We start from the raw sequence: 25,396 nt of genomic DNA, 5'->3' as shown, positions 1-25,396 counted from the left end.
GTCCATGCAGAGTACTGGTGGACACCTCGGCGATGCTCACTATCGCCAGACAAGACGTCGTGCGTGACCTACGTGGGAGGACGCCGCTGCGCCAATACGAGCTACGGACTGCTTCAGGCGAGAGCTTGCCCATCCAGCGAGAGGTCTTCCTGGACCTGACCTTGCGGAAGAGGAAACTGGAGATGTGGGTGTTCGTCGCCAACATCACCGAGGACGTCGTCCTGGGACTCGACGCCATGCGGTTACTCGATGCGACGGTGGACGTCCGGCGCCGTATACTCCATCTTGGTCTGGATGAAGTGTTCCTGATGGACGCTGAAGACCAACCCGTGGCCAGCGAGCTCTTCTTGGAAGGCCAAGGGGAAAAGCAAGATGGCGCCCACGCAGTCCGAGCAATTGCCGCCCAGCCGAGCCCAGGATGGGATAACGCCACCATAAGGAGGGAGCAGCTGGAGGACCCAAACATTGGACAGCTCCTACGTGATGTGGAGTCCGGCCATAGACCAGTATGGGCCGATATCGCCAACCGTAGCACCACTTACAAGAGCTACTGGGCCCAGTGGGAATCCTTCACTGTCAAGGACGGTATCCTGAAGAGGATTTGGGAATCGGCCGATGGAAGGACCCGCATAGAACAACTCGTCCTGCCCAGGAGCAAGGTGAAGGAAGTGCTGGAGGAGACTCATGCTGGAGTGACTGGACGCCACCTGGGAGCCAACAAGACGCTGGGCAAGCTAAGGCAGAGGTTCTATTGGTTGCATCAGAGAACCGACACGGAACAATGGTGCCGAAGATGCGACACCTGTGCAGCCAGTCGCGGACCAAGGACACGCAGCAGGGGAGCCATGCAGCAGTACAACGTGGGAGCTCCTTTTGAGAGGATCGCCATCGACGTTGCTGGACCGTTCCCGGTCACGGATCGCGGGAACCGCTACCTGTTAGTCGCCATGGATTACTTCACAAAATGGCCAGAGGTGTACGCGATTCCCAACCAAGAGGCTTCGACGGTGGCCGACGCGCTGCTTGACAACTTCATCTGCCGATTCGGGGTGCCCCGGGAATTGCATAGCGATCAGGGGCGCAACTTCGAATCCAACCTGATGGGAGAATTGCTCGAGCGTCTGGGGGTGAATAAAACCAGGACCACTCCCCTCCACCCACAGTCCGACGGCATGGTGGAACGATACATCAAAACCGTGGAGGAGCACCTGCGGAAGGTGGTGTCCAACCACCAGCGAGACTGGGGTGCCAGAGTTCCACTGTTCCTCTTGGCCTACAGAGCTTCGGTCCACGATACAACAGGGATGACACCGGCAAACATGGTCTTCGGGAGAGAGCTGCGCCTGCCCTGTGATCTGCTGTTTGGCACGCCACCCAGCGCCGACCAGCCAGCAACTGACTATATGGCAGAACTCACAGAGAAGTTGAATGGAGTCCACCAACTGGCCAGAGAGCACCTCAAGATGGCCAGCGACAGGATGAAAGTGCGCTACGACAGATTAGCCAACTCTGCAGGATTCCAGGAGGGCGACCTGGTGTGGCTGTATCGACCTACCAGGATCAAAGGGAAATCACCAAAGCTACAGCGTGCCTGGGATGGACCATACCGCGTGGTGACCCGGATCAACGACGTGGTGTACCGCATCCAGCGACAACCTCGAGGGAAGATGATGGTGGTGCATCTGGACCGATTAGCAGCCTACCAAGGGACTTCCCGGGACGAGCAGCCCTAAGGAGGGAGCAATGTGACAGCCACGTGAGATTCGAACTCACGACCAGCGTCCCGCAAGAGAGCAGATCGCGCGGAGCACTGAGGGACGGCGCGCGGCGGAGAGAAGAGAGGGGGTATATTACGTCAACGCGACGAGGGGAGAGTGCGCGCGCAGCTGCTACTTACGGAGTAAAGGGGGACGGACCCTCCCGAATCTTTTAGAGAAGTCCGTCCGAAGTGGAGATAGCCAGATAATTCGAGAAGTCGTACTTTCCAGAAACTGTGGTGTGAGTATAAATTACGCGCGCAAGTGAACGCGAGGCAGTTTTCAGTTGATTAGTCAGCCAGTCAGTGAGTAAGCCAGAGCAAGCAAGCCAGTCTTGTGTACCGGAGTTCGACTCGAGTGTGCGTCCGCAACTGTGACAGCATCCGAAGGCCTGAGTTCGAGTGCAGTGGACCGCAGTTGGAGGGACCTGAGTTCGAGTGCAGTGGACCGCAGTTGGAGGGACCTGAGTTCGAGTGCAGTGGATCGCAGTTGGAGGGACCTGAGTTCGAGTACAGTGAACTGTCTCTGAAGGTCTGTGGTTCGAGATACTGTGAACTCGAGTGACTGAGCTAGAAGAACTGTGAACTGAGAACTGACAGTTCTGATTTGTAAATAGTGCTTTGTAAATATTAGTTAAGATTAACAGTTCATTGTTGTTCGTAATAGTCCAAGTAAATTGTCATTGTCGTCAGTGGAGTGCTATAACGAATACTGTGTTGAGTGAAAATCCTATTGTTGACGAGAGCGTTTAAGATGAATTGTAGAAAGGCATTATTGTTGGAAGAATAAAATCCTATTGTTGAGTTGAAATAAATTTACAATACTTATGCAACTAAAGATAAAGAGAAAAATTGTACAGCAAATAGTAACATAACCATTAACAGTAATAGTATCCAGTTTAACTAAACTTTAAAATATTTTAAATTACATGATATGATATTCTTAGAAAAAAGTGTTCACGAATTGTAAATAGACTGCAAATGAAAATTAATTGTAAAATGTTGGTTAATGTAATTGTATATGTTTAATTTTTAGATACTTCCTTAATTATTTTAAATGCTTTAATTATATAAACATTGATATATTGTAAGCTGAAGATGCCTTAGGTAAGGCGTAAATTTTCGTAAATTGAACCTTTTATAAGATAAGTAATTTGACTGAAAACTGTTTGTTAACACTGAACACATTTGTGGACACATTAGTGCAAAATAAAAGAGAATCGAAAAGAAGTTGGAAGATTTTACGAAAGTTAGAACATATCATGACATTGTAGCGCATAATATGAGTCCGGATAGCGAACTATGGTCTCACATAGACTACTCTGTCCTACTGACTTGACGCCCGCCTGCAAAGACTTGTACAGGGACATCATTTTATTTTTACTTCAATTTTTATTGTAACTGAGTTTTTGAATGTACTTCCCTCCTACCCCTTCTACTAGTAAACTTCCACCCGTCCTCACATAGAACCAAGGCCGCATATGCAGTCAGAGACGTTCGGTCATAGTAGGCCTAAATAGTACTGAGTGAGTGAGGACAGCTCGTTCCAGAAATATGGTCGCATTTTCCAATGAAGAAGGAGCATTCATTATTGAATCATCGGTATTTTCGCACAGGTACTGTTATGTCGTTTGGTTGCGTCGCATGCCGGTTTCCCTCACCCATTTCTACTGGCCTCTCTGTAAATGCTAGTGGCTACGTAATATTACACAAAAATATTTAAAATAATTTAAATAAAAAGGCCTCGTTAAGCGACTGTCACGTGATTTTCCTCCTTTGTACGACCCTGTGACATAACCACTTGGACGGACAATAGACAGCGTATCTGAGTAAATTTATCCGTGCGGCATAAGTGAAGATTGAATTTACAGTACATAAGGTACTCCGTTTTAGAGTAGGTAGAGAACTATTTCAACATGAGCAGGATTATGCCTCCCCATGTCGCCTGATTTGAGTGCTTTGCATTATTTCTTTTGGGGTTATTGTAAAACAGTTATGTTTGCTAAACTCCTATAACAACAGAAGAATTAAAGAATTACATTCAAGAAACAATGCATTCAATTTCCGAAGATATGTTTAAAAACGTCTTCGATAATATGCACAAAAGAATTGAAGCCTGTATTGAAATGAACAGTCATTATTTTCAACAGTTTGTTTAAATATCCAGATTTTGATTATTTTTTCATTTAAATGCACTATCCATATTGTATGTTAATGTGCTACATAGTATACTATACATTGCGTAATGAATAAGTCTGACTGGATATTTCAGTTAGTGAATAAAAAACACTTATTGTTAATACTGTACTATATTTAGACTAAATAGAAACCGAACGAAAATTATAAAAATCAAAATCGTAATAATTAATAGTTTACATAAATAGATGTATTACTTTTCTTCTCCCCCCCCCCCCGCCCCTATAGTTAGTAAAGTGATTTGTTTTTATTTTACTCTAGTGTCATCAAACTCCGATCGTGGAAGGGGTAACAATCAGTGTTCTCGATCCTCAACCGTTAATTCAAAGGTATAACCAGGTTAATATTAGAAATATTAGTAAAAATAAAATGATGTCCCGGTATCAGAAAATAAAGGAAACTCGAGGCTGCTGACGAACAGAGCAAGGAACAAAATAAGCAATTGAGGTGAAACATATTTTAGAAGGCCGCATCGTTTGATGGAATTAAAGAGGTTAACATCATAAATGATAATAAGTTACATTTTGCTTGTCTACACCTGTGGAGTAATGGTTAGCGCGTCTGTCCGCGAAACCGTGTGGCCCGGGTTCGATTCTCGGTCGGGGCAAGTTACCTGGTTGAGGTTTTTTCCGGGGTTTTCCCTAAACCCAATATGAGCAAATGCTGAGTAACTTTCGGTGCTGGACCCCGGACTTACTTCACCGACATCATCTTCAACTCATTCAGACGCTAAATAACCTAAGCTGTTGATAAAGCGTCGTAAAAATAACCTACTACATTTTGCTTAAGCCTTGTTATATATATATATATATATATATATATATATATATATATATATATATATATATATATAGACAAACACACACACACGCACGTAAATGTATTCTTCTACAAATTTTGTTAGGTTTTAAAAAGCTTTACTCATTTTCACAGAAAAGTGTGTTTTTTTTTTTCCTTTCCTTAAAATTATATTCCTAATTTAAATTATTTCCATGCTCTAGGTATTTTAGTTGCTTCGTAATTGATGGACTATAGCGAACATATGTTAAATTCTTATTATCTCAATGTCCGAATCTCTTGAATACGAGCGGAATGTCATCGCGGGTCTGCAGTACAAAGGACTTCTGGTCGTACACAAGGTTTCGTGGAGTATCCTTGCAAGGAGTCACTACATATTTGGATAAGATGTGGATCAACGCAGTCTTCACTTGGAGCAGACCGAATAGTTTCCCTGTAACATGAAAGGTTTATATTGTTGTGGTAAATTATGCATATTTATGTTGAGTTAACAAAAAAGGAAAAATAAAAACAAAAGAAATTGTGGTTCACAGACTCTCGTTTCACTGTCTTACAAGGGAAGGCTTGGAAGTCCAAAGCCTTCTCTTGTTACAGAGTATTATAAACATTTTCCAATAGCAACATCATTAATATTAATTGTTGGCTCGTAAGAGATATAGCCTAAACTTGAACATGCAGCTCTTTTCTTTTTAATTACAAATATATCCTCATCCATACATGCTAATTTATACATAAAGTTCATTATGTTTACAGGCTTTATCCCTTGGCATGTGCTGATCATACTAACAACTAGTACTTACTTACTTACTTACTTACTTACTTACTTACTTACTTACTTACTTACTTACTTACTTACTTACTTACTTACTTACTTACTTACTTACTTACTGGCTTTTAAGGAACCCGGAGGTTCATTGCCGCCCTCACATAAGCCCGCCATTGGTCCCTGTCCTGAGCAAGATTAATCCATTCTCTATCATCATATCCCACCTCCCTCAAATCCATTTTAATATTATCTTCCCATCTACGTCTCGGCCTCCCTAAAGGTCTTTTTCCCTTCGGCCTCCCAACTAACACTCTATATGCATTTCTGGATTCGCCCATACGTGCTACATGCCCTGCACATCTCAAACGTCTGGATTTAATGTTCCTAATTATGTCAGGTGAAGAATACAATGCGTGCAGTTCTGTGTTGTGTAACTTTCTCCATTCTCCTGTAACTTCATCCCTCTTAGCCCCAAATATCTTCCTAAGCACCTTATTCTCAAAGACCCTTAACCTATGTTTCTCTCTCAAAGTGAGAGTCCAAGTTTCACAACCATATAGAACAACCGGTGATATAACTTTTTATAAATTCTAACTTTCAGATTTTTCGACAGCAGACTGGATGATAAAAGTTTCTCAACCGAATAATAACAGGCATTTCCCATATTTATTTATTTATACTAACAACTAGTAGGACTAAAAAGTAAGTTTTATAGAAAAATAAATAAAAAACCACCAGCAATAAGCCAAATGCAACAATTGAACAGGAATTCATGAAGAAAAACATTCTTGAAGCGAGCTGTGTAGTTCCGTGAGAAATTTATAAAGCAAAAAACCGTAAATGCAAGGTGAATTAATGTAAAAATGTCTCATTAAAGTAGCACAATGTGTATGTCCTCGAGAAAATTGGAATTTTTGGAAAAGATCATCATAATTATGATCATGATATGCTAAAATTTATGGTGGGCTCCTTAATTAAAAAAAAAAAAAGATTTTTGTTTGCATAAATTTGAGAGTTTAATCCCGATTGTTTGTAGTAAATGAACTAAGGATAGCAATGAGCTTGTACTGTTTCATAAACGAGCCGCCGCTGAGCAGTAACAAGGAGGGTTTGAGACAATCTAGCGCACGAGGTGAATGAGGTAGGTGGATTTGCTGCGATCTACGAGTACAGAAGACATAGATTAGGCAAAAAAAGCTTGGAGGTGAAGCGGCGCTTGCGGCCAGTCGCCATCATGATGCTACCAAAACATTAGCTCCCGCTTAGCACATGGGCAGTTAATAATTGAGGTGTTACCACAGTCTAGTATATACAATCACGAAGCTTAAAACTCACTAAATATGCAAACTAAACAGTTGAAATATGCATCCATAGATAGTTGCTCACCACCAGGATCGCTACTATCGCCTCATCACAGACTCTTTCCTTAGCAGACCATAAAATGTATTGTACTTTCGATATCGTGTTCTTTTGAAAAAATTAACACCTTCCTTCCACTATTGAAATATGAAATACATAAGGTTTATATATTATTTTCATAAAATATATATTATATTCTATAAACTCACCTTCCTGGATCTTTCGGAAGGATAACTCTAACCTATTTTTCTTACAATTTATAGTATTACAAACGTCTCCTTGTCCCATATTATTATTCAAATTATTGTATTTTAGCCATTTACAGTTATTACAACAGATAACGAACTTTTCACAAAAATGCGAAATACGGCACAGTCAATGCTTTTTCGATCTGGACCAGGCCGTAATGTTTGTTTGGGTTTTCTATTTCAGTGTATGGAGCTCAGTGAAATATTATAACTTTATTGCTTATCATTGCTAAGCTTTATTTAGTGTAATGTGTTATAAGTTCCGTTTACTTCTTGTTGCATAATATGTTGCGGAAATAATTACAAAACTGTGTTATTTTAATGTGAAGAGAATTTTACATGTTAACATAATCTGTTCGCGTCAACATTTCAAGTTTAGAATGGAAGCTATTTTGAAGTTTAATAAAAAAGAATTTATTTTGTGATTTCAATTTAGCACATCTACCTTCCTTAATTTTAGACAAAACATTTACCATACCACTCCTATGAAATTAATGTACGTACAATTATGTTACTTCATCTCTTAAGTAGTAGATAAATATAGTAATTCAGTACCCAATTGTATTATTAAAATACAGACAAATTGAATGTCCGGCGTATCATACATGACATTATGCTTAATTATAATGTATGATTGCGAATTTAGAAATATAAGTTAAATATAGTAAACATAACCTATAATTTTCATATGAATTGCAAGGCATTGGAGATCACTAAATTTTAGACAGAAAGGGGCAACTGGTACAGTAAACATAACCTATAATTTCAACATATCTAAATATCCGTGCGGTGCAATTGAAAATTATTGAATCGTGCATAAATGAATTTATAAGAATTTCGCAATATTTAATCGAAATAAAGGCAGGTATTACACATACGAACAACGTAATTTTCACACCATAAATAATATTACATCTTAACTCGCAAGTAAATTATGTGTGAAGTGTCTCATAATCATTGTTTTAAATTTTATTAATGGAATTACATTACATTTTGTGTTACTATTTATGCATTCCAATTAATTTATATGGTTGAAACGCCGCCCTTCGTGATCGGGTTAAGCGAGTTACATGGTCTGTCTTACGGCCTGTATTAGATCACGATGACTGTGGCACAGTCTATTGTTCCTAGTACTCACAGCGCTCCAAGCGCCTAGCAACTATCGCGAGATTTGCAAAAAATCACCCCAAGCTTCGTGACTGTATATAGTAGACTGTGGTGTTACATGGTCGTTTTTATTCATAAATCAACTCATTTCAAGATGTCTATATATGCTACGCATGACTGCACAAACAGATTTTCAAAGAAAATTATTGGAATAACTTTTCACAGCGATTAATATGCAGGTATGGAATGTACTTACATGATTTAGCTTAGGTTAGATTCGTATTGTTCATATATTACTTAGATTAAGAGAGAGGTATAATGTATTGATATTATTGTAATTAATTTTTATAATCACGATACAATGAAATCAAACTTAAGCTTTGCAGACTTAAGCATTTACGAGCGACACTGACCTAACTTAACCCAAGTTCGAAGTTTCAGTGTCACGTGCTATACAAACGCCAACATTGGGTATGCCGAGATTTGTCGTCAACCGAATGAAATAAAAATATAAAGAATAAAGGTGAAACTTCGGTATCTTCCCACACTGCACATATCCTCGGCCTCATATCAGTTAAATAATCTCCTCAACTAACCCATTAACCTTGTCGTCACAACCTCGACTTAATGTCACCTAGCTATCCCCTCATTTAACCCTCTATGATTCTTAAATCAGACGTCAGTCCCGTGTGTGGTGTGGAGTGATATCAAAGATTGGCCAGAATAAACAAGCCTAATAATACTGTATTACAAAAATTCGGTATAATATTGTTTTACAAAACTAAATCACTTAAAAGTCATTAGCATCATCCTTGTCATTCGCTTTATGAGAATTGTATTACCGTATACAGTACTGTGGAACTATTATTGAACTGGAAACTATTATATTATTAAATAATAAATATCAGTGAAGACTAAGTAATGGAAGAGGACGACATACTTCCATCGAAACGATCCTCCTACCAATACAGGTATGTTATACGGTAGTTTACACTATGAAAAAACATAAGTGAAATAATAACTTACCTAAATCAATATGTATTAATTACATGACATTTGGTTATAACTTCTTTGATTTTAGTTATTTCTATATATTTTATTTTATAGGTATTAATAGAAAGAACTGCAACCAGCAATTAGTAGAAATTAAGATTCATTCGCAAACATCAATAATAATGCAATAACTATGGTAACATTTTGCATTTTTTTATTCTGAATTTCATTATGTACATTACAAATGTTATAGCAAAACAATTTTAACGAAGAGCATATCAGTTTTATATGGTTAAGTGAATTAAGTGAATTAAGTGAACAAAACCGGGACATATATATGAAATATTGACAAAAGGAAGAGAATGATAATATGCATTAAGGAACCAGTTGCATTATTAACTCAAAGCAAAAGGATCAACCTATGAAAGTAAATTGTAAGTCACTGGTAGAATTTTTATTGGACCAGTGGCAAAATAAGGTCAAAATGTTTTCTTTCTTTTCTTTTTTCTTTTTTCAACCTACCAAAGTATTAAATACCGTATTGCATTTTGAAGAGCTATCAATTTAAACAATTTATTTGTATGTATGTATGTATGTATGTATGTATGTATGTATGTATGTATGTATGTATGTATGTATGTATGTATGTACTTTTTAACGACGCTCGCAACTGTAGAGGTTACATCAGCGTCGCCGGTGTGCCGGAATTTTGTCCCGCAGGAGTTCTTTTACATGCCAGTAAATCTACTGACATGAGCCTGTCGCATTTAAGCACACTTAAATGCCATCCACCTGGGCCGGGATCAAACCCGCAACTTCGAACACAGAAGGCCAGCGCTATACCGACTACGCTACAAAGGCCGACTGTATGTAGACTATGTATGTATGTATGTATGTATGTATGTATGTATGTATGTATGTATGTACGACGCGTATGTATGTAATTTATCAATTATAGTTTTCTAATTTTTGCTAAAAAAAAATACGTGCTTAGCGATTCTGTGTTACGAAACAAGAAAGAAACTGTGACTCCTCCAAGAAATTAGGGACGTATGGGATTCCTATTATCATAAGATCTTCTATAACGTAGTAGCTATTTTGTAATGTTTTGGTAGCAACAATATGGCGCCAGGTACATCAAAGCGGCTTCACTCCGTCCAATGGTATTAAGATGCTAGTGTCTTCTCTATGTCTTCTGTGCTCATTGGTTGCGATCACTGTGGAACGGCTCTAAAGTCGGCCCCGAACTGTCAGAACATGGGCAAACATCGACAATGTGCGAACATCCATCCAGACATGTGTCCATACCTGTGGAGTAACGGTTAGCGCGTCTGGCCGCGAAACCAGGTGGCCCGGGTTCGATTCCCGGTTGGGGCAAGTTACCTGGTTGAGGTTTTTCCCTAAACCCAATATGAGCAAATGCTGGGTAACTATCGGTGCTGGACCCCGAACTCATTTCACCGGCATTATCACCTTCATCTCATTCAGACGCTAAATGACCTAAGATGTTGATAAAGCGTCGTAAAATAACCTACTAAATAATAATAATAAATCCTGACACGTTCACAGCGATCACTACACAGCAGATTACAGGCATTGAATATGAGCTACTGCAGTCTGCAGAGAAGTTTGCACTTGGACTTGCATGTACGGGCCATCTAGATCCAGGTAGTGAAGATTACGGACACATTAAACAACTGAGATGGACGCCTTTCAAGAAAGGATTCATACAGAGTAGCACGACAAGCGAAGAACTACTACAGACCTACTGGAATTGAGAATCAAGACGTGAGACGCCCAGGAAGATGGACAGATATGTCTTAATTTCTGTATGATCGGAATGAACCTTTCGCTTAACCATGAAGAAGAAGAAGAAGAAGAAGAAGAAGAAGATTATGATGATGATGATGATGATGATGATGATGATGATGACGACGACGACGATGTTGATGTTGATGTTTCTAGAGATACCTAATGTTTTCTACATGCTTATTTATCACTGGTGTTTTCAAAATTTGTTGCTATGATATTCAGGAAAATAGACACACTCTCGTTAAACTTACCGAGACAATTGCGCGGTCCGTCCCCGAAAGGCAAGTACGAGTATTTGGGGCGGAGCTGCTTTCCCTCCTCCGTGAAGCGCTCGGGATCGAATTTCTCCGGATCTGGATAGTACTCGGGATTCCTATGTATCCCAAGTAAAGGAATGTAGACGGAAGTTCTAGCAGGAAGAGTGACGCTTCCTTCACGGAGAGGGTCCGGAAGTTGGTAGTCTTGTTGACAAACTCTATCCAGAAATGCTATAACAGGGTACATTCTCAGGGTTTCTGTAACAAGAGAATGGAAAGTCACTATGGTTGCATTCACTTCTAAAAGTTCAATATTATATTTTAGGTGTAATGTAGGCCTACAAGGTATCTATTGTAGTTGTATTCTTCCATGCGTTGGATACTTTGGCCCGTTACGATTTTATGTCAATAATATAATGCGCATTAACCAGGCAGATATTTAAAATTTTTATCTGTAGGAGCAAGTGTTTTTAAATAGCGATTTAAACATAGGATATTAAAAATTATTCGTACTTGAACCAGAGATCATATTTAAGTTCTACAATTTAGTTTAGATTCCTTTAGTTTCTAAAAATGTTATGTGTATAGCCTACATCTTTCTGATGGTGTGGAAGAGGAGGTCTGTGGCCTTAAATCCACCAGAATAAATGAATTCTTACCACTACAATCATTATTATTATTATTATTATTATTATTATTATTATTATCGTTACTATTATTATTATTATTATCGTTATCATTTAATCCATATTTGAGCAAATCTTTCTTCCTGTATTTCTTTTCATAGCTTTAATATTCATAATCACTCTGATCAGAACTTAAAGAAGGTGGAAAGTAGTAGGATGATTATACAAGAATATTGTCGTTGTTCCTGCAATAACTTCTATGTGCAAAATATAAAATTTTTCAGTAGGAAGAAAAAGAACATTTATTCATCCTATGGCAGCCGTACATAGGAGACTGTGAAATCTTACGTTTTCGAAACGAAGAAATATAATCACATATAGGAGATTTTATTGTTTTCTGTATCACTATTTAAGTTATTTAATAGAGCAAAAAAAATCTTAAAATCGATAAATATGTCAAGTAGGTGTTATTACAGTATCAACGACGATATGGTGCGTAGGCCTACATCTGAAGTCTGATTAGTGTAATATGTAGCTAGTCGGCGATGTATGCAATGGAGAGGGAAAGAAACTGCCCACCCTACCCCATTATCTCCTGGCCTAGTTTCCTCATAAGTGATCCTTTTGGTTCAGACCTGTCTTCCGACAGTTGACTAAACAACATGATGCGTGCCTCAACCTTGCGGATTATAAATCTTAAGGTCATAGAGCTACCCATAAAAGAGACTAAATTTTAACTAGAACAAGAATTTTTCTGGTCTTCCGTTTGAAAATTCATGCAAGATTCCTTACTTGCATGTATGCAGTATACTGTACAGAACACCTGACAAACTTTTTATTTTTATTCAGGCAGCCCATTATACCAATCGAGACATACACTATGCGAGGTATTTAAAGGTTTCGCACGGGGAATCTTCGTGTGATAATTTTATGTTAAATATGTGAAATCAATCTGTTATGTTAGTTATTAATTTATTTTGCCTTTTTAGCGTTTCTTATAGTCACATTTTTCGTTGGATAGTAATTTATCACATCATTTGCTCTTATTATGGTTTGGATAGTATCATATCTTAAAACATAAGTTATATCCAACCCCTCAAATTAATTTATTTGTTTTGTTTCATTCATAATAAGCAGCGGAAGTAATAAAAAGTATATTTAAATAACAGGCAGCACAGAGTTTCAAAACGATTTATTTATATATTAAAACTATTTTGAATATGTCACTTCTATAACTGTTTTCTATAATGTCCGACAGGCGACGTAAATATTGCCAGCAGAGGAAGAGAGAAGAATAATTGTTATTCAACCAATGGCATAGGTCACATCCCACGCTTATCTTGAAGTTGGGCGGTCTGAAGCATTCTGCCTCTGCCCATTTTCAAGATGATCGTGGAATTTGACATTTGCCATTTGTTGAATATCAATTATATTTTTCCCTTCCTTTGCCGGCAATGTTTACGTCGCCTCTCAGACATTATGGAACGCTGTATAGCGGCACTACTACCAGAACGTCACAAATGGGTACACCAAGAAAAATGTTGGATTCAGACTGTGACAGAGCATAATATCAATCAAACATACGAGCTCGGTGACAACTCGCATTAATTTGGAACATGTCGACATGGGCTATTCTGCTTGCTGAAACATCTTAATTTATATTCAGTTCTTCTGTCTCTGTCTTTCACCTTTGCTGTCATAAATTTCAGAGATTCGAACCGTGAATGATTCTGACGGATGGATTCGAGTTTTTACAGCATGTAACATCCTGGTTCATACGATGTTCCTATCATTTGCGTATTTCCGTCTTAAAGTAGTAGGCCTATTAAAGTAGAATCGTTTAGAATCACTCGAAATCGAAGTTCGAAATTGTAAATTACGAAAGGAAGAACCGGGGTTCGAACCTTCTCAAACAGTCGAAAGATTCATACGAACCCGTCACTCTAATAGCCATGAACTACCTCGAGAGATCCGCGTATTAGAAATGACTGTTTCTTTACTCAAACACATCGTATGAATCAATATAGTAATTAGTCCACCCGTCTATGTACCTATATTTATTATCATTTTATCTGTTTTCAATCGTTATTAAAACTAAAATACAAGCGCTGCGAATTAGAGAATCAGAACGATGAAAAGTATTGTCACTCCACCTCTAGTCATGTGCGCCATGTCTAGAACAATTTGTGAACGGCTTGAGTCAGATACACTATCTGTGTATATACGCATAGCTGTCAAAAGAAAAAGTGGCCGCTCTGTAGATACTAAGTTCTCTTGGGGTATCTCCGCTACAATTCGGAGACAGGCGATGTTACATGTTGTTGGACCACAATGCCTGCTATACACAGTTATAATTAAAGTAATCTACGTGTTACACTTGTAGCGTAATGGTATCGTTCCGGGCTGGTATTGGTGAGATCGTGCGTTCGAACACCACAGAGTCCGTTTATTTTCTTTTTTTAAATAGAGAGAAAATATAATTTCTGCTATCTCTTTTATGACTGTTTTAGTAGGCCTAATTAACATCAGGTTCGTGAATGCATTATGCCATGACTTTATCATTATTTATTATGACATTATGGCTGTAAAAGGAAAGAAAGAAAAATTTTATACTCAACAAAAAATATCTTTCGTGGCATAAACAAAACAAGCATATTAACGTCTATCTTAGAAAATTCAAATAATTAAAAGTTAAAAAAACAAACAAACCAACAGCCACGATTCAATAATTTGTCCATCTTCCTCCAATCTCGATCACATTTTGCAGTCGAGTGGACATGTCCTGGACGAACTTCCACAAATCATCAGGACGTCTTGGAGGGGGATTGGGCCAATTGTTCCACATATTATTACGCTTCTTTACTTGTGCCCCATGGCTCAGTTGGAAGAACGTCTGAATTCTGGTGTCAATATCTCAGGCTCAAATCAACAGGACAGTATAATGTAATAATATAAGAAGAAAAAACTAACACTAGTATTATGACACTTTATTTTTCTAAATCTAACATTAAATGTATATTATTTATATCGCTAAAGAACATAATAGAATATAAATGGTAATTTGAATATTATTTATAACGCTAAAGAACTATAACAGAATATAAATAATAACTTGAATATAATTTATATTGCTAAAGAACGATAACAATATAAATGATAACTTGAACAAAGCTCGAACTCACAACCTTTGGATCATTAAGCGAGCACTCTACTGCTACTCTACAAGACGCGGATAGCGAATGACTCCATAGTTCCGAAACTTCTTGTACAAGCGCTAGCATCGTATAACATCACCGTGATCCGAAGTAGACTTAGAAAATATTCGCTGTTCACGAGTGCGGAAACTTTTTTTTGACACCTGTATGTATGTATGTAGGCCTATGTATGTATGTATGTATACATACATGCATGCATATATGTATGTATGTATGTATTTATGTATGTATGTATGTGATTTTAGAACCATCTGGAGATAAGTGCCCTCGAGCACGGAATGTATTTCTTATTAGAGGTCTCCGCAATAAACGTAATTAGGCCCAATTGTACTTACAAGTCGCTTGTACATGTACACGATAGGCCTATTTCACATACTAATCTTCACGTGCATGTTGCGTGTTATTAAGAGAGAACTTGATGAATCACTGACGCTTCTTTCTCTACATTTATCGCCATCTCTCGATTATATAGAATGATGTACAACCAAACGAAGTGTTCTTGGTTTAGTTCAAAATAAAGACCTTATAAACTATTGTGACAGCCGAGAGTCGATCACGCGTCCCACAGAGGGCGGGGCGCGCGAGAAGACGGGCGACGCGGCGAAGGAGGCTGCAGCCTCGCGGATCTGGAGGGGACGGACGTAAAGGGGACGCAAAGCTGTCGGTGCTTCGCTGTGCGAGGTGAAGGGGGGAACGAAACCTCCCGAATAGACGTGCGGAAACAGAAGCCGCGAAGACACTGGAAACAGTACTTTCTCGAAACTATGATAAATGGGAGACGCGAAGGAGCCAGCCAGTAGTTAGTATTGGACAGCGAGCACAACTTGTGAGTTAGCAGCGCCCAGGAGTCTAGGTTTCGACACGCGAGTAAACTTGAGCAGCGTCCAGGCGGAAGCAACGCAGTTGGAAGACTTGAGTTCGAGTGCAGTGGACTGTCCCCGGAAGTCCTGAGTTCTAGTGCAATGGACTGTCTCTAGAAGTCTTGGGTTCGATATACTGTGAACTGGAGTGAATGAGCGAGAAGAACGAGCAAAGGCAACGAACTGTGAACTGAGAACTGACCATAGTATAAGAAGAATCAGTAGGGACAACTCTTGTCGGTACCTTTGATGTTGTTGGCACTAAATTCAAGCTCAGTAAGGTCTAGTTCTCAATGAATCCAACAACTATGTCGCTACTATCAAACCACTATCAAAATATTAGTAAAATGTGTATTTATTTATTTATTTTACTAGTCAGTAACATGAATAATCTTGTATGTATATTATGTGTCATTAATATTATGTCGCTAGGAAGTCAAAATACTTATATCCATTGTTGACGTTTATGTTCGCACTTCACCGCAACGGACACCATGATGTATTATGTTGTACTTGGATCAATTTTACCAACATAAGCCTCAAACAGTGACTTGAACGTTATTGTCAATTAGTGAATATTTTCATGATGATTGCATACGGAAGTAATTATTATTATGGTTATATTGCCATTCCTTTGCCTCATGTCTTTAAAATTATTAAAAGATTAGTAATGAATGTTTTCAGTTAATATTAAATTATTCCAGACCTGTCGTAGATGGAGATCTAACTGGTGGAGGTTCTAGATAATACACCCGGTTTCGTGACATCCGCACTGAGAATTTGTTCCCACGAAATGGCTTAAGTATCTTTGCTGTATGTTCTCTATATTGTGAACGGACAGTTTTGTTTTGTAAATAGTGCTTTGTGAACATTAGTTGAGATTAGCAGTACATTGTTGTTCTCAATAATCCAAGTGAATTGTCATTGTCGTCTGTGGAGTGCAATAACGAATACTGTGTTGCTGTGTGGAGTGGAAATCCCATTGTTGACGGGATGTTTAAATTCAATTATGGAAAGTGATTATTGTTGTGACAATAAAAGTTGCATTATTGTTTTGTATTAAAGTTACACTATTAACTTTCAATAGCCGGTTACAAACAGTAGCAATGCTTACTTTTTATGGAAATCGTGGAATTTGAAAACCATGTGCCAGTAATGCATTATATTTGAGTAGTATTGATTTCTTCTATCCTACGTCGAAGGGAGGATTGTACAGGACGAGTCAAAACAAAAGGAACCGGCACTCCTGCCATCTCTTGACACCACAGTCTGGCAAGGTGATCATCAGCTCTTCACGTTCTTGCCATCTCACGGCACTACAGTGTGGTAAGTGATCTTTCGCCATGACTAGTCAGTTATTTATTTAAGGAAATCGAGAAAATCGTACCTGAATATCAGAGCAGTCGCTCAAAATGCCATCTAATACGCTCTGTACTCATGGTGTAGCAATGTATGAAGTTCTGAGCCCAAACTCACTAATAGTGTCTATTAACTGTGTACATTGCTTCTTCTTATAGATAACGGAACCTGTTTCTCACCACTTATTAAAACATTTAAGAACACATTGATTCGATGGTTGTGTAGTCCCTATAAAGCATCGCCGAAATTTGCGTAAACACACAAATAGTACGGCTTCTTTATAAACAGATAAATTATGTTTTATTTAACAACGTTTGCAACTGCCGAGGTTATATCAGTGTCACCGGTGTGCCGGAATTTTGTCCCGCAGGAGTTCTTTTACATGTCAGTAAATCTATTACATGAGCCTGTTGCATTTAAACACACTTAAATACCATCGACCTGGGCCGGGGTCGAATCCATAACCTTGGGCACAGAAAACTAGCACTAGTACGTATTTCTCAATAAAGTTCAAATAGCTACTTACGAGTGTGGTGCACCAAATGATAAAGGAAAATCCATACACTCTGTCCCTGGCCGCCCTCAAACCTAAGTTGCCGGTATTCCTGTGTTCCAGTTAGTGCGTTGAGTTTTCTCGACCTCATGTATAGTCTTCCAGAACTAATACAAGTACATCGATGTCACTTGTGTATAGAAAGTAATAGAAGACATTTTGAATAAATGCTTCGAAATTCAGAGAATATCTCTTCATTTCCCTAAATAAACGTATAATTTAGCCTATTAGTTACTCGAAATTTCATTTACAGTATTGCAGTGCCGTTAAACACCTGCATTGATGGCATTTCAATATTTTAATTTATTTACCTGTTAATATACCTATGTCTATAATATACAGTATACGTTACTTCGTTTATTATCATGTGCTTCAATCTAATTCAAGTTGTTATTTTTCATTCTAACAAACAATGTATCACTAAGCCTCAAGGCATTTACTCTGTTTATTGCATCATGACACTCTTTGTCAATGGCAACCTGTAGTGGTTACAGGAGGAACTGAATAAAAAAATATATATCTATGTCTATACTTTGCATTTATCCAGTAAGAATGGAATTAATCGTATTCAATTTGCTTCACAAACGAGAAGAAAAATGGGAAAGAAAATAGCAAAAAATCCTGAAAGAACTTTAAGATGTAGAAATTGAAATGGAAATTAAAAGAGGAAACTTGATATTGATATAATTTTATCTGTAATCTTAGTTGTTATATTTAATATCGTTCTAAGCTGCAAATTTTTACCCAGGAACGATTTCGTGATTATAATCGATAATGAAGCAAATATGATATCGGAATGGCAAAAGATGTCATACATCTACTTGGAGAAATCCTAACATCTGTCTATTACAGCAAAAATTCACAGAATTTTCCGAAGATCTAACCCCGGATTATCTTTTGAGAAGGCATTGTCTGAAACAGAACTACAATTTTATTCAGTATATCTATAAGTACTGCTTTTGATTTTTTTATGAAATTAACATTTTAAAGTCTTTTGATTATTCCTAATGTGGAAACACTTTGAAAAAGTAAGTGGAAAAGAACCGTAGTTTAGATTTATTATATGTACGTACTTACATATATCGGCCGATTGGAAGTGGTCTTCAGGCATGTTGTTATGTTTGATGTGTATAAGTCGATGTTTGATGACGTCACATTAATTCGATATTCGATTGTTTTCATTTTTATGTTTTTATTTTATTGGGTTGTTTTACGACGCTGTATCAACATCTAGGTTATTTAGCGTCCGAATGATATGAAGGTGATAATGCCGGTGAAATGTGTCCGGGGTCCAACACCGAAAGTTACCCGGCATTTGCTCGTATTGGGTTGAGGAAAACCCCGGAAAAAACCTTAACCAGATAACTTGTCCCGACCGGAATTGAAGACCTGAATTGCAGAACATCCCAAGTCCACTTTTTTTCGATTTTCACTTTTTTTGTTAAAATGAATGTACATATCTAGGGCTACCTCCTTGCACTATATTACCGCCGAAGTCGAACTCTTACCATATATAATGACACAATATAATTCTTAATGAATGGAATAACTTCCCAAGTCCATGGACTTGGTCAGTTTTTCCATGCAGTGAAATGTTTATGTATTTCAGCCAGTTTCCTTTCGACCTTTGCAGTGAGAACATTACAATTTGTGAGAGTTGATATTTTACTATTTTTAAGTAGATTACTTAACGACGATGTATCAATATCTTAGGTTATTTAGAGTCAGAATGAGATGAAGTCGATAATGCCGGTGAAATGAGTCCGGGGTCCAGCACCGAAAGTTACCCAGCATTTGTTCAAAGTGGGTTGAGGTAAAACCCAGGAAAAAATCTCAACAGGTAACTTGCCCCGACCGGGATTCGAACCAGGGCTACTTAGTTTCCCGGCCAGACGCGCTAACCATTACTCCACAGGTGTGGATTATTTTACTATTTAAAATGGAGGAAGTTTCAAGTGATAGTGATTGAAAAATACTTGGGAAAAAAAACGTAAGGTGTGTGAGAAGTGGAAAAGAAATTTAGCAAAACGGAAACGCAATGCAGGAGAAGAATATACAACAAGCACAGGGAAAATAAATCCAGCTAGAATGTCAGGCCCTAGCTGCATATGCAGAAGAAAATGTTGTGATATGTTTAGTGAAACAGAAAAGGCATCTATTCTAAGTAATTTTAATGTTTTGGCTGACAAAAATAAGCAAAACGTTCATCTTTGTGGACTGATGTCACCAAGTGTCGTTTCCTGCCGTAGACCGCGAATAGAAGAATGTTCCCAAAGTAACTTCACTATTAAGTAAAAGTAAGTTGAAATATTCAAATACTTTTTTCATATTATATATACCACATTAAACAAATAACCAATCGTAGCTGCAATGAAATATTGTCATCGATTTTATGAACTCTTTCATAAAATATTCAATGTTCAATTCGTCCCTGCTAGACTACAGGTTTTTTCGATGAAACTGTACTTATATTATTACGTATTTTTAGGTATCCGTAGGAACAACTAATAATCTTATATGCCGGATATGGCAGCTTGCAGTCTTCATGGCATCGGGGAAGGGAGAGTAAAATGCCTCGCAATGATAACTGCAATGGGGGAATCTCCTACTGGTAAAAGAGATCTCTATAATAACAGACCCCATAGTCAATCTGCTCAAACCTTAAGTTAGGTACTGTGTGTTTAATAGGTTTTCTTCCGACTTTTTAATTTTAAAAAAATTCACTAAATTGTATATTTAGTGTAGTCGTAAATGTGGTAAGTTTTATTTCCTTATTTGTAACAGGTAGGTGATCGCATACAATCCTTTCCTTTATAAAGTGAGCCATTATGGAACGAATAAAAGTAAGAGGCGATATCTGTCATGAGAACTAAGTATTATGAAAACCTACACCCTCTATCTGGAGAAGCATTACCCAGAAAGTTACTCAAAATCAAAAGTGGTACATCTCCTGAAAAAGTAAATGTAGAATTGAAATATCGTTGTTTCCACAAAATACTATACTTACAACTTCAACTATGCTTTCGGATGTCCTGCTACGGACTTGGACATGTTATACATGCTGAGTTAGGAAACAAGTGAAATTCTGCACAAATGATGGCTTCAAGAGGCAGATGACACAAAAGCAAGCAATATTCTACGACAACAAGAAAAAGTTCTCAAATCTTGCCAAAGAAAGGAATAACATTGGTGTCCTATATTTTCACTTCCAACAGAACTTCCCATGTCCTTACTGCCTGTGAACGAGATATTCTACCTCTGTCAGCTGAGGCAATTCAACTTGTGTAGTCACAGTGAAAAATCAACAAAAAGTACAATGTTCATGTGGAATGAATCTCAGGAACACAAGAGTGTTAACGAAGTTGTTTCGTGTTAAAACAAATATATTACAAATGTACTGTCTGCAGAAGTTGACTTTCTGTACTTGTTCCCCGATGGTTGCATTAATCAGAACAAAAATATGACAGTGGTTCAATATTTACATATTTGGTTGCTTCTGAACGATTCAAGTGCATCACTCACTACTTCCCTATAAAAGGTCACAGTTTTCTTCCATGTGACACAAACTTTGCAAGAATAGCAAAAATCAAAAGGAAGAAAGAAAAAGTAGAAACTCCGAGAGAATGGGAAGACACTGTGAAGAATGAGGCAAATTTCAATGTGGAGACTTTCAAGAACACAAACAACACTTGAGACAGTATTATAAAATGTCAGCGAAGTGCAGAGGTCTGTTTCAAAGTACAAAATATCTAAGTACTCAAACAAGTTTCCAGGGAAAGTCGCAGTTACAGAAAATACATATGACAGGAACAGATTTTGTGATATATTCCTTGATGAAAAATCCTTTCCAACATGTTACTTTTAGCAACCTCACCTTGTATGCCAATACACTGCCAATAAAGTCAGAAAATCTGGAAAATCTAAAACGTTTAGTGAAGTATTTATCACCAGCACGTGCAGCATTATATTTATCTCACAGGATTTTCTCAACCTGAAATAATATTGATGGACTCCGAAGAAGAAGACGCAGCTGACTGAAATTTTTCCAATAAAGGAACAGCTGATAATTTAATTTTCCTACTTGCAAATAATGTGATTTGTTATTTTCTCATGTTATTACCATCATTTGTGTTACAATGTCTAAATAATATCTTAAATAAAGTGATTTTTTCTTCCAGAACCCATTTTTTTGCCATGAATTGAAAAACATCTCAAGTCCATGGCTATATATTAATAATTTCCTCCTAAATTAGGCACTGTAGGTTGTTAAAATTTTTAGGAAGTGTCAATAGGAGCATGACACACACGCTGACCAAAAATTACTTCAGTGAAACAAAAACTTCTATAGTTATGAAGTGTTTTGTCTCTACTGAAAAAAATAGTTCTATGGACTTGGGATGTTCTGCAATTCAGGTCTTCAATTCTAAACCGGGCACCTAGTTTCGCGGCAGACGCGCTGACCGTTACTCCACAGGTGTGGAATTTGTTTTCATTTTGTCTCTGTCACTTTGACGTTAGTTCTAGCGATGGAAGGAGCGTGTAATTCTACGTCTCATGATGGTGATTTGTGTGGAGGTTGTAGTATTTATATGGTTATGTAAGGATGGCAATGGATATTGGTCAATTGGAAGTGGTCCTCAGGCATGTTGTTGTGTTTGTCTGTTGCGTATAAGTCGTACTTACTTTCTTACGGATATCGGATATTTAGCAGAGTTCATGTTCAAGAGGGCATATCCATATCATATATCATCATGAACGCATGCATTATTTTTTCATAGAAGTGGAAGAAATGTATACACTTCTTCATTAATGTAAGGTAAGTGTAAGGTAAGTGATCGTAGTAATTTACTCAATTGTTTCGTCGATTACATAGGTTCGGTTAGACTATATTAGCTTAGGAATGTTAAGTTGATCGTTATTGTAAATGAAATGTAACTTTAAAATTGTCTATATTTAAAGTATTTTCTTTTTTTGGTTTTGCGATTTTTTGTTTTTGAATTTTCTTGCGAAAATGAGGAGTTTTTATTTTTTCAACTTATTCGTAATTTTAACATTTTTCACTCATTTTATCTTAGTGTTTTCATTTTTGAGGCAAAAATCGAGGGTTTTTGGAATGTCTTGTTTTCGAAAGGAAAGAACGAGTTGTTCTGGATATTTACCGACCTACATATGTACCTATAATTGAGGTCATTCTGACTGAGGTTCTGGCTGATATGTGCATTTATTATCAGGCAGCACATCTCACTTGACAATGTATATCAAAGGAAGAATAATAATTGTTTGTATACATCTGGAGTCTGATATATGTAATATATAACTAGTCAGCTATGTATGCAATGGAGGGGGAAAGAAATTGTCCACCCTATCCCATTATCTCCTGGCCTAATTGCCTCATGAATGATGCCTTATTAGTGTCACTTATGAGGTTCAGACTTGTCTTCGGACTGTTGACCAACAACAGTAACTAATGTTGAGAGTAGAAATTTAGGAATCTACGTAAAGATTAATTTATTTTTTGGTCCCATAGAATACGTCTATTGCGGTAACAATTAATATTAATTAAGAAATTTAGGACACAATTTAGTTGTTTTATCACTCTCACATCGTTTCAAATACGCAGGTCAGGACTTAATAATATTTGACTATTTGTTTATGAAATAATCGCAAAAAAGAGAGGATTATACAAGATAATTTAGCAACTACAAATAATAATTGAATGTATAAAAAAGAGCATCTTCTACGGGTATTTCGAAGCCTTTTGGAGACGAGCATAGGAAGACGCAAGTAGTAAGAACACTGTCTGTTGAATGAGAACATCATTGTGCAAGTAAGAAAGAACAAACATAAAGAATTTCCTGGAAATTTTTCACTGTGTTTTAACAACATAAATTCTCCTCATATAACGATACTTAAATAAAATCCCCACTTTTAACACGATATAAAAAAGAATACTCGCCTGAGATCACCATGTGGAGGTACGTCATTTCCTTGATACCATCGTACGTCACTTCCTGATTGTGCTTGGTCAGATTATCCAACATCTCCTCCCTGAGGCGTTCCTGAATCTCTGGGTGAAATGCCAATTGGTACAAAGCGAAGGTAGCAGTAGAGCTGGATGTCTCAAATCCTGCTATGAAGATCTGGAAGGCCTGAGCTATAAGCATTTCGTCATCCATATCTGAAATACCAAGAGAGTTCATTAGAAAGTAAAAACTTACTGAAAACTGATATGTAACAGAATGATTTTTTATTTAATTCACATCGCAAACTGAAAACGTAACTGAAAAAAGTATCTTTTTAATACACTACTGTTTGTGAAAAGTTCAAGAAAGAATCACCCGAACTACTACAAACTCGGGAGATGTGTAGAACAGTGTACCACCAATAATTGATTATGTTTCCAGAGAGATGGCGTAAACATAGGCCGAACAGTGACGTCTCTTGTGTCTCCAGCAAGGTCAGTGGTATGCCTTGCTCAGTCAGTGTAGAGCTTCTAAACGAAGTGGAAACGTGAAAGCTAGTGCAGGTATGCTTCGTCGACGTGGAAGGGCACAATATCAGCACGTGAGTGAGTTGGAACGGGGCATAATGGTTAGTCTCCGGGAAGCAGGTTTGTCATATCATGACATTTCTGATCGTACAGGGCATGCTGCTGCGACAGTGATGCGTGTGTGGAACCAGTGGATAGAAGAGCGTCGTACGCACAGATGGGCGAGTAGGCCTACTGGACCATTTAATGTGGCCACAACACGAGATGACCGCCATCTTGTCCTCATGGCCGTGACGGACTGTACAGCTTCATCCGCAGTGTTGAGTCGACGTTGGAGTACTGCAACTAATGTGGACTTGTCTGCATAAAAGGTTCGTCGCCGTCTTTTGTGGGCTGGACTAGTGGCTCGCATGCCGTTGCGTCGGCTTCAATTGTCCAGAAACTACCAACGTCTCAGACTGCAATGGGCACGTGAACGCCGTCATTGGAGTGCTGATTGGCAAAATGTAGTGTTTTCGTACGAGTCCCGCTTCAATTTGGCCTACAGTGATGGTCGCATACGTGTTAGACGCTACCGTGGTGAACGCTATCTGAGAGCCTGCATTGTTGAGCGACATAGCGGACAAACGCCTAGTGTTATAGTTTGGGGCGCCATTGGATACAATATACGATCTCGCCTCCTACGTATTCAGAGCAATCTGAACAGCAACCGCTACATTAGGGAAGTTTTAGAGCTCGAGGTACTGCCCCTCTTTCAGGCAACTCCACATGCCATATTTCAGCAGGACAATGCCCGGCCACATGTGGCGAGGATTGTGAAAGCCTTCTTCGAAGAACGACGGGTATCACTGCTTCTCTGGCCTGCACGTTCGTCAGACACGTCGCCCATCGAACATGTCTGGGATATGGTTGGTCGGCAACTTGTTCGTCAAGGTCCTCCAGCACCCACTCTTGACGCTTTGTGAACTCGCATACAAATTGCGTGGAGGAAGATTCCCCAG

At 38.3% G+C, this 25,396-nt stretch overlaps 1 protein-coding gene across 1 annotated transcript; it reads right to left on the bottom strand.

Moving 5' to 3' along the window:
• Positions 1-4,823: 4,823 nt before the first annotated feature.
• Positions 4,824-24,807, bottom strand: LOC138711624 (cytochrome P450 6j1-like). Its single transcript, XM_069842758.1, has 4 exons — positions 24,636-24,807; positions 23,862-24,083; positions 11,287-11,550; positions 4,824-5,183 (listed from the first exon to the last, which is right to left on the bottom strand). The coding sequence occupies exons 1-4, from the start codon at positions 24,805-24,807 to the stop codon at positions 5,014-5,016; spliced, it is 828 nt and encodes a 275-aa protein (XP_069698859.1). The 3' UTR covers positions 4,824-5,013.
• Positions 24,808-25,396: the final 589 nt, after the last annotated feature.

This window comes from Periplaneta americana, chromosome 13, assembly GCF_040183065.1.
Source record: "Periplaneta americana isolate PAMFEO1 chromosome 13, P.americana_PAMFEO1_priV1, whole genome shotgun sequence".
Lineage (NCBI taxonomy): Eukaryota > Metazoa > Arthropoda > Insecta > Blattodea > Blattidae > Periplaneta > Periplaneta americana.
Note: the sequence above shows the minus strand (reverse complement) of the source record. Positions and strands in the feature narration are given on the sequence as shown.